This window comes from Populus alba, chromosome 8, assembly GCF_005239225.2.
Source record: "Populus alba chromosome 8, ASM523922v2, whole genome shotgun sequence".
Taxonomy (NCBI): Eukaryota; Viridiplantae; Streptophyta; class Magnoliopsida; order Malpighiales; family Salicaceae; genus Populus; species Populus alba.
Window position 1 is genome coordinate 6,834,988 of NC_133291.1, and position 10,647 is coordinate 6,845,634.

General features: G+C 34.5%; 1 protein-coding gene across 2 annotated transcripts; it reads right to left on the reverse strand.

Annotated features, from left to right (window-relative positions):
- Nucleotides 1-1,031: 1,031 nt before the first annotated feature.
- Nucleotides 1,032-7,584, reverse strand: LOC118062456 (uncharacterized). Of its 2 annotated transcripts, XM_035076211.2 has the most exons (13): nucleotides 6,912-7,582; nucleotides 6,157-6,571; nucleotides 5,414-6,074; nucleotides 5,159-5,199; nucleotides 4,646-4,714; nucleotides 3,899-3,999; nucleotides 3,637-3,715; nucleotides 3,222-3,320; nucleotides 3,020-3,088; nucleotides 2,849-2,898; nucleotides 2,632-2,713; nucleotides 2,300-2,394; nucleotides 1,032-1,614 (listed from the first exon to the last, which is right to left on the reverse strand). In XM_035076211.2, exons 1-13 carry the CDS (start codon nucleotides 7,358-7,360, stop codon nucleotides 1,488-1,490), a joined length of 2,337 nt encoding a protein of 778 aa, XP_034932102.1. In that variant the 5' UTR covers nucleotides 7,361-7,582; the 3' UTR covers nucleotides 1,032-1,487. The 2 variants fall into 2 exon arrangements, with proteins under 2 accessions (XP_034932102.1, XP_073267154.1); XM_073411053.1 differs by lacking the exon at nucleotides 1,032-1,614 and having other exon boundaries at nucleotides 2,300-2,405; nucleotides 6,912-7,584.
- Nucleotides 7,585-10,647: the final 3,063 nt, after the last annotated feature.

Sequence of the window (10,647 nt, forward strand, 5' to 3'; positions counted from 1 at the left end):
GACATAAATTAAGTTTTACTTTGAATCATTTTGAATATTGACCAGATTAAACTTGTGATTTGATAAAGTGACTTGGTAGATTGATCCGCGAGGAGGTTGACTTACAAATTCAAGTAAGACTTGGATAGGTTAATTCTAAGAATTATTTTTTTTAAAATGACATCATTCTGGACAATGGTTTATAGGTTGATTTTGCGATTTATAGGTTGCTTCGTGACTTAGGGACTCGGGCTCTATGATTTATGGTAATTCAGTCAGAAGGTTGTTTGGGGGGTGGGGATTAAAAATTACTCAATTTTAATCTTTGGGAGAGAAAGGTGAAAGATTTTTAAGGGAAAAGGGAGGTGTATTTTCCGTCTTAAACTTAACCTACCCTCCCTTTTTTACTTGCATCTTATTATGAAAACCTCTAATATGCAAGGTTCGATATTTTATTTAAAATCGTGTCTAGTTGGTTCTCTTGCACATTTTGGTGTTTAGCCTCCTGACAAACGATTTCTAAAATCAATTTTACAGTCTTACACCTTTTTAAATTACTCATATAACATATTTTTTTTTTAAATCACTCAATGTAATAATTATTTCTGTCATAATTCCTCCTGTTTTTTTAACATTCTACTAAATGCAAGGTACAGTAAAAGCTGAGAACCAGAAAATAGTACTTTTTTTCCTTAAACTGAATTTCTGGGATCATCTACTAGATTATGCTCATGTTGCCCCTCGAGGGGCAGAGATAACCGATCAATCTTCATCTCTCCTCCAAGATAAGTCAAACCACGAGATGCCAAAACCTGCTCTCATCCCATATAATTGAACCTCTACCAGAAGAGTATCAAAGGGTATATACATTATAAGCCAACTTAGATTACATCATAGAAGAGATAGAGAGAAACATTAGATTAATTCATGCGAGCTGAGTGCTTCATTCTGACTTTTAAAATTGCCCGAAGTGGGTGATGTAGAAGCGCAACAATTAGGGCAACGTGTCCGTTTCTTTTAAACAAACAAGAAAAAATAACCAACAAAAGAAATTTATCTATCTGATTCTCCTATTTGATCAATTAAAAACTGTGTTCTGTACAACTTTTCTAAGTGGTCCTAAACATCTCTCAACGTAGAAATCACTAATGGGTTTACATGAATCCAACCAACATAATTCCAATCACACAGCACCACTGTCGGATGTCAAAATATTTTAATGATGTTAGTAAATAAACAAACATCCACAACCAACCAACCCCAGCAAACACCATGAAAGATTAGGCAGCTCACATGGACGCCAACGACTTTCATTTTCTTTTCCTTTTCTTTGTCTATCTGGTGCGACCTTTTCCATGCCAATGCCAAAAGCCTTTGGTGGCAACCCGAAGGCTATCCTAGCAACCATTCTCTTCATCAGCACTTGGGTAGACGAGCCTTTTGAAAAGTAAAGTCATTGCTCTTAGGCCATGCTAATGAGACAACAAACACATGAATCTGGTCTAGGACTACAGTTCCTTCTGTGTGTTGTCTGCAGTTGCAGAACGGGCTGCCTGGACTTGAATGGCATATTGTCTTTGAAGATCTCTAAGCTTTTCCAGCAATTCCTGGAACGTTGGACGGCACCTTGGATCACTGGTTTTGACAAAGTTATGAATTTAGCCACTAGGAAGTTCTTAAAAAGTGGGAATAAAAATAATTGAGAACTGTAAAAAGGGGGCAAGAAAAACAAATGATTTCAATTTCCAGTACGTCTTAATCAATACCTAAGACCAAACCTATTTATTCTTTAATATATTTACCACCAAAATGAAATGCACAAGATCAACATCAGATATCTACCAACAATAATTGAAATATCTCCACAGCCTGCCAGAGTCAAACAAAGCCAACGATCTGAATCTCTTTTTAACGAACATTTCATACCCAACATTTAACCGCATGGTGTTAGTAACATGAATCCTATTTCGCTCTATCCAGGACAATAATTCAAATTTTATGAGTGTCTACATTTATGATAATGTGTTGTCTAAAAAAATAAAAAATATATTTATAATGATATAGAAAAAACATAACATAACATTGTCAGCCAAAATATGGAAACAGAAATTTGAAAGGATTAAGGTTCATCAATTAGCATCAAAACATGGAACCCTAAATATTTTATAACCAGAAAGTCTTGAGAATTTGCATGTCGAATACTTTAAAGCAGTGGAAGTCTAATAAGCACCCTAACCAACCATAGAAGCACTTTCAACAAGGGTAAAATGCTTAACACTTGAAGCACATCTTTTGGAATCAAGTAGAAGAAAATAAGCACCTGTGCCAGCAACTCTCAATTATAGAAGCCCACTGTGGATCCACATCTTTTGGGATCTCTAGCCGTTGGTTCATAAACCCTACAGCTCCAATCACCTGCAAGTAAACTAAACAGACTATTGTTCATATGTGCATTGCCATGTTAACATTATTTATTATTTGCAGAATTACAAAATTGAAAAAGTTCTGAATTATACATTCAGTACAGGTGCTGCCAGCAATGTTTTCTGTTGTTTAAGCAATCAAAGACTGCATACTATTTGCATATGCAACAGTTTGGTATTTGCTTTCCTAAGAATAATACCCTCACAAATTTTCAAGTGAAAACTATACCTGCATTGAGTTGAGATTATCCCAAGGGATCTTCTCAGTGGAAAGCTCCCAAAGTATTACTCCATAGCTGTAAATATCAGACCTAAACGAACCGAAATAGGGGGGTAAAAAGAAAAGAAAAGAAAAGAAAGAAATTATTTCCAAGCTTAGGGCAGAAGACACTTCAATCAGAACTTGAAAAGTTTAATGTTTTCCCAGCCCAAAGGGTAGAACATACTTCTCATCAGAGGGTTCATTACGGAGAACTTCGGGTGCCATCCATTGAGGCTACAACAGCAAAATATGGGAAGTGGAGTGAGAATTTGACCCTGATTGTTTTTGCAACCTAATGAAAAAAAAATTGCAGGATGACTAGTTTGATGGGATGAAATAACAAAAGTTGCAGTACCGTTCCCTTTCCGGTCTTTGTTGTCAAATAAGTTTCATGCTTTAGACGTGATAGACCAAAATCTCCAACCTGGTTATATATAATCTGGTTACTTTTTCACCTTAATGGGGAAAAACAAAGATGCAAGATATCTCAAATTGATGAAGTCAAATGGACGAACAAACAATTAAATAAAAGAAAATACTCATAATTAATGACAGACCTTTACAGTCCAATTCTTGTCAACTAAGAGATTTGAAGACTTCAGATCACGATGAATGATAGGCGGGTTGCAATGATGAAGATAGTTCATACCTCGAGCCTGTAGAAGATTCAAACAATAAAATAAAGGATGAGTAAGTCTTCATTACTAAATATCAATCAGAACACCTCATAAACCCCAACAAATGCAAAACCATAGAGATTCTCAACAAGAAAACAACAAAATCATCACAACCAAAATGCGTTTCTAGAAAGGAAAAATTCAGAGACATCATTACTCTTCAGGATTTCTTACGTGAAGTAGATGTTTTCGTAACCCCTGTGGTTACAAGCCTAAGGGTTTTACCACTTTACCAAACAGTAATTTTCCTACCAGGGAAATAAAGCATATCTCTGTAAATAAATTTGATACTCACTATATCCAATGCCATGTGAACACGCCGTCTCCAATCTAGTTTGGCTGTGTTCCTCTGCAGTAAGCGAAACAAACTTCCACTGCATTAACGGAAAAATAGAACAGTTACTGAAAAGCACATGTAATCTTTTCAAGTTTTTACAGGTTAATTTCAGTCATATGATACCCTACAAAAAAAAATGTCATTTCTTAGTAAGCAATAGTAAAGTTAATAAAACTGACAGCTCATCATTCATAGTTGTTGAAAAGGACTTCAGAATTACCGTGGGAGGAACTCTGTAACAATGCAGAGACGCTGAGTTGAAGTCACAGCACCCATGAAGAGCAAAACATTTGGATGCCGGAGTCTCTTCATAAGAGATACCTACATGAATAAAAAGAATAATGCCATTGATGCTATATTATAGCGGGAGATGGGGATCCTTCATTATATAACAATGCAAGAAATGATAGATTCCAAATCTGAATCCCAAAAATAACTCAATTCTTCATGCAAGATCCAGCATTGTTACACTATTTTCATTCAAGATTTGACAATACCAGTAATCATAATACAGCTTTATGCATCAACTTAAGAAAATCTAGTGTTGCACGTCTATCTCCAACTAAGGCCAGTATAGTTCAGTCTACTACCATTTCAATTCTTACTATCTTAATTTACATGTTTACTGACTTCAAAGCCTTCAACTAAATGGTATTACTTGTCTACACCAACATAAGCATCGATATTCATTGTAGACAACGTGACATTCTAAGGAAACAACCTTTCATTAAAAAGTTAATATTACACTGATTGCGAGATAATACAAAGCATGTACATATATATGAACCAGTTAGTAGCAGATAAGAAAAAGAATTAGATAAAACGGAGCATGCGTAGCAAGAGACCTGACGATTCTAAAAACAGCCCAAGTGAAATGCATTTAAATGGCAAGAAACTGTAAATAAGATTCTCTTAAGCTAACAAGAAACTGTAACTAAGATTTTCTTGAGGTAACTGGAAATCCAACCTCTTGTCGAAATGCAAGTATAATATCATCTGAATATTCTTGCTTGGAGAATACCTTGACAGCAACATCCTGAAATAAAATGCATATTACTCAACCAAAGACAAAAAAATATCATCATCACAATTTTTTTTTATTTATTCTTTACCTCAATTCATTCAAGGCATAAAAAACAGTTAAAGCTTCATAAAGATCCTAGCTCACAAGGCAGCATCTTATTTTTGTAAGAATAAGCAAAGTCACATATGCACTAATTGCACAAAACCTCACATTTAAGAGATTTATGTAACACTTATCAATGCCATGCACATACATGCTTACAAAGTTCAGACAGCCACTTTGGATTCAATTTGCTTCTGTTCAAATTATCCATAATTAACATAAATGAAAGCCTTAGATTTGGACAGAGCAGGGACAGCACTATATCTTGTCTCAAAAATCTGAATTCATATACATTTGTGATTATGCATCATTAAGAATTAAGATGTTTAAAAGGGAAAGAGCAAAGGAACATACTGATCCGTACCACAGGGCATGATAAACAGTTCCACAAGAACCTGCAGGAATATAGAGTAAAAAGGGTAAGGTGAAAATGAGAATGAAGCATAGTAAAAAAATAGTCCCAGCTTAAAGATAAAGAAGTATAATGGAAGATCACTGTTCTGTCACTGGACATTCAATGAGGACGCAAAAATTTCAAGTTCAGGAAAGATCAAATGCAGATTAGAGTCAATGCTCTAGAAGCATGCTTTTGAATTTAAAGACAGTTACCTTGCCCAATTTGCTCTCCAATTGTCAGGTCCTCCCACAATATTTCATAGTCCAAGCAATCAGTGTCCATATCCACCTTATTCACAGTACTGCTGGTACTTCCGCAACTACTAGCACTGCTTGTGCTGTTAACATTAATTGAAGACCAGGACCCAGAGGCCTCATTAGTGGCAGGCCGAATACTTTCACTGACCTGGCTTTCAGATTTTGCAACAGAAGAGGGACTTGTCTCATGATACGTTTCACTCTCTTGATCATTTTGCAACCATGGCCACCCAAAACGGGTTGTCCTTGCTTCTGAACCTTCCTTTTCATTCCCTTTCCAGGGCCACGACAACCCTTTCTTACCAATCCATGCTTCTGCCTTTGAGGTAATGATCTTGTGAATTGCAGGCTTTCCTTCACTCTCATCACCAGAGTCTCTGGATGGTTTTACTGGGGACTTGTCATCAAGATTAGAAAATACACCAAAAGGAGATGGATGCAAATCTCCTCTTGGTGTGCTAGCTCCACTAGAATTTGCATCCTCCCGATGGTCAGATAGAGCTGCATCTGAGTACCCATGGTCAGAATAGTGACTATCCCCACTCCCTACTTCACGATCCGTGCTGTTCTCTCCAATCTGAATTTTGGACTTGACTTTGTTACTCACCTTGGATGCCTGTTTTGGTGATTCTAACTATCAAGATACACCACGGTGAATATTTAAATACACAAGAACATATAAAAACTAATGAACTGACCAAATTTGATATTTTTGACGCAACCGCTGCTTGCAAGGGCTGTTGAGAATCAAGACCAAGTTTGGTCATGACAGTATTCTTGGGCCTTCTATGGCTCGACTCTGCTTCCAAGTTCCTTGAATCCAACAATGCAACTTCCATTTCTTGAAAAGGCCGTGAATCACTCGATACACAAATAATCCCAACCAAAGCGCCATCATCATCGTATAATGGAGTATTAGTAGCAACAACTGTAAACCTTTCAGCCATTTTGTTCTTAACTGGAAACTTCCCTGTCCATTTCTCCCCCATACTAACCCGTTGAATAATACCATTCGCCACCGCATAATCCCGAGGATCAATTAGAAGCCCAGTAGCATCCTGACCAAGAGCTTCTGCAGCTGAATAACCATAAAGGTTCTCCGCTGTTCGGTTCCTGCACAATCATAAGATGCACCTAAACCCCATAAATCAATGTCCTCCAAACAAATTCTCACATAAAAAAAGAAGAAAGAAACCACGCAAAACTTGTTCGAAGGCACAAATTGACAATACAACTCCGAATTAAACGGGATTATCATATAGTACGGACCAAATTCAGAAATCAGAATCACAATTTCCATAGTCGAACATCAAAATATACAAAGTTCCAACAGCATTGATTATAAATCAACTACCCATTCAAAGTTCGAACCAAAAGAAATACCCGATACACGCAAATAACAACCCCGAATGACAAATGATGTGAAATAAAAATACAAGGCACACAAACTTACCAGTAAATAATACGACCTGAAACATCAAAAATATGAACAGACTGTCCCATAGACTGCAATATATTCAAATACTGTTTATCAGTAAACTTCACAGCAGAAGGTCCACTATTGCCATCTCCTCCTTCTCTACCACCATTACTGTTGCCAGCTCTAACATTATCACTATTCAAACTTCTACTTTCTTTCTGTAGGGGCGATGAATGTCTAGATGAAGCAGAACCCTTCTTCCAAGCAGCCTCAAAACTTGACCCGGTTGGCCCACCAGAAACCCGCCTCCTGGGACCGGACCTTTGAGGAGATATTGAATGGGACCGTTGTTGGGTTGATTTTGGATCGGTAGTAGTAGAGGAGAGCTTGAGCTTTGACACTTCTTGTTGAAGATGATGGTGTCCTGCTTCAAGTTCTTCGATCTTTTTTAGCAGCTCTTCTGCTGGTGCTGTGCTTTCCATTCCTTTGCTTCTTGATAAATCAGTTCATTGAAATCTTTCTTTTTTTTCTAACTTGCCTGTTCTAGATTTCTCGATGAATAGGGTTTGAGGGGTCAAGAATTTGTTTCTTGAGTTAATATTTTTTTCTTCTTCTTTTATTTTACCCTCTCTCTCTCTCTCTCTAATCACTTTCAGCTCACAAGACTTCCCTCTCTCTCTCTCTCTTTTGTTTTTTTGTTGCTTGCTATTATTATTATTCCTCCCCTCCTTTAACTTTCTCCCTCTAATATTTTATTTCACTTGCTTCCTCTCTTTAAAACACTTAAACATCACGGAAATATTTATTTTGCTTGCAAGTTAGTTTTTTTTAATTAAAAAATATTTTTTTCACCATTACAATGAAATCATTAAAATCCAATTAGAAGAAATTTTACATATAATTTACATATAGTTTTTTTTTTATGTATATAGATAAAGTAGAAACACCCAACACTCAAATATTTTTTGAAGTAATTGGTCCAATATTTAGTGGATTCTATGCATGAGTATGTGAAAGAGATTTTCATAATCTAATCCAGACAAAGTCCAATTATAAAATGATTTAATACACTATATGTAAACTTTTTTTTAACATGATAATAAAAATATATCTCCAATGGAAAAAAAAAATCATTTATTTATCCGGATGATTGATCCATGTGCATTGAAGCTTCCCCAGCAAGGAACCCTTCCTCTCCCTCAAGGCTTGCGCTTGACTGTCGTTGGTTCGGTTATGGTCATCTCATGTTGTCCTTTTCTGGGTCTCTGGCTCTCTGCTCCTTTTTCATCGTCTGAATCAAACAATCCAGACCAGACGTTCCTGTTACAGTAAAATGCCGAGACACTTTTGTCCCTTACACTCGCTACTCAATTGCGTGTATATTTATAGCCTATGGTAGCGGTAGATTTTTGCCTATTTGTCCGCTGTAATAGCGCGTCGATTATACGCGATACAGCGTGTCAGGTTAGTGTTTCCTGCTCCCATTAAATTACAGCTTAATCTCACTCCACCTTCTCTTAAATTACCTTTTTGTCAATGGTGCCACCTGGCTTTAATTATGGATAACGTGGGAGCTTAACAGCTTCAACGTTTTGAATTACTTACTTCGCAAAGGCAAGCCTCGGTTGAGTTGACTAGTTGAAGATGACTATTATATTCTCTCGGTTCTCTGTCTTTACTGTCTAATAAATGTGATGATGGGCTGTTGGATTGCTCGCCATGGCACCTCCTTCATTAAAGTATTATTCAACTTAGGGGTTTTTGTGTCTTTTACATTTTATTGTAAAGTAAAATGACGCTGTTACCTTTAAGAGTTTAAAAACATTGAACTTGTAAAGAGAGGTTTTTTAGTTTTTTCATGTTTTATATACAGTGAAATTACAGATCTAGCCAAAATCTAAGACTGGTTTAGGAGAATATTTTTGTCCTTGCAAGAGGATTTCTTATATATTCAAATGTTTTTAAGGACTGTTTTGTAATTTAAAATACTAATAAATTAATAAAAACTACACACATGTAATTGTGCCCCGATTTATTATAGAGATGTACTAAAAGATGTTCTGATTTTTTTAGAAAAAAAGTATCGAGCATTATTTCATTCAATATGTAAGGTGACCACATAATGTATTGGAGTGACGTGTTTTGTTTAGGGTTAGGCGGCTAATGGATCCCCTCTTTTGTTTTAAATTTTATTTTTATTTTTTTATTTTTCTATTTATTTTAATTTTAATGTTTTTTTAAAGTTTTTTTTCAAATATCATTCCTTAACATTTTATTTCATATCCAAATCTGATCTTTATTCTTTTAATTATTATTTTTTTATTCTTTGCATTTGTTTCAAATTTTGTCCTTTACAATTTTTAAAAAATTTTTTTTTGTTTCCAAAATTTTGGTCCTTAAACTTTTTTTTTTGTTTAAACTCTTTTTTTTATAAAAAATAAAACATTTTCTTCATTTATCTTGTTTTTTTATTTAATCCCTAAATTATTTAAAAAAGTATTTCAATTATTATTTTTGTACAAGATTTAATTCTTATTGTTTTGTTTTTTAATGTTTTATGATTGAGAATTCTGTTTCATTGATTTTTTTTCATTTTGCGTCTTACCTTTTTACAGGGCAATCTATGTCTCATAACCTAGTTTACTAATTTCGACGATTGACCTGATTTAAGTTTAGTTTTTTAAGTTTTTTTTAAAAACTAATTTTTTTTATCATTTAACATTAATTTTTTGAGCTTTGAGTTTCATGATTTGTTTTTTTTTTTTTTTGTTGGGTTATCCTTGTCACATATCTTGAATCGAAGATTGATCAAGTTAACTTGGGTAGACTCAATTTTTTTTAATTTTTTTTTAATTTTATCCTTTGACATTAAATTATTAATTATTGAGTTTTGTGATTTTTTTCACTTTTCTTTATACGAGTTTATCTTTATCTTGGGTGCAGGGTAGTTAACACGTGTGCACTTGATTTTTTTTCATTGTTTTTTATTTAACTTCAATCATTTTTTGTTCTGGTCTTTTTTTTTAATTTAATTTTTAAATCATGATCTCATATTAATTTGGTGGGTTAACAAAGTTTATCCCAACTTCACTTGATGTTTTTTTTTTTTTATGTATCTTTTTTTTTCAATTGATTTTTATTTACTTTCATCTTTTGACATTTAGTTATAGAACTTTGAGCTTTGTATTTTTTTTTTTTACATAATTATCCTAATTTTATATCATAGGTCATGTATTAGTCAAGTTAACCTAAATCAATTTTATCAAACCCAAATTAATTTTAATATTTTTTAAGATGGTTTTCAAATTAAGAATTATTTCACAACGCACGTGTATATGTAGCTTCCCAAGAATAACATTTTCTATTAAATATGTTTTTACTCTAGCTCATTTTCAAGTTTACTGCAACGCCTCACACAAGATTGAGGTCGGCTTACGAGTTAATGGAAGGCGTGATCAATAAAGAAGATAGGTAAGTGATTCATGCAGGTCAGCCCTGAAAAAGGTAAGACGCAATAAAATTGACGTCTAAGCTGAACCTGTCTTAACCATCTATAATTTAGATGCTTGTTCTGTGTGTATATATATCTAGAAGAATTTAGAAGGGAGAAAAAAATGTTTGGTGTCTATATCTTCTATAAACAGGATGCATGGCTTATTTTTCTTGAATGGGGGAGCATGGGCATGGTTCTCTTTTAAGTTTTGACCATGTTTTCCCTCTTTTAAATACATGCCCGTGAGCTATTTTTATGCCTAATCTCTCCCCAAAA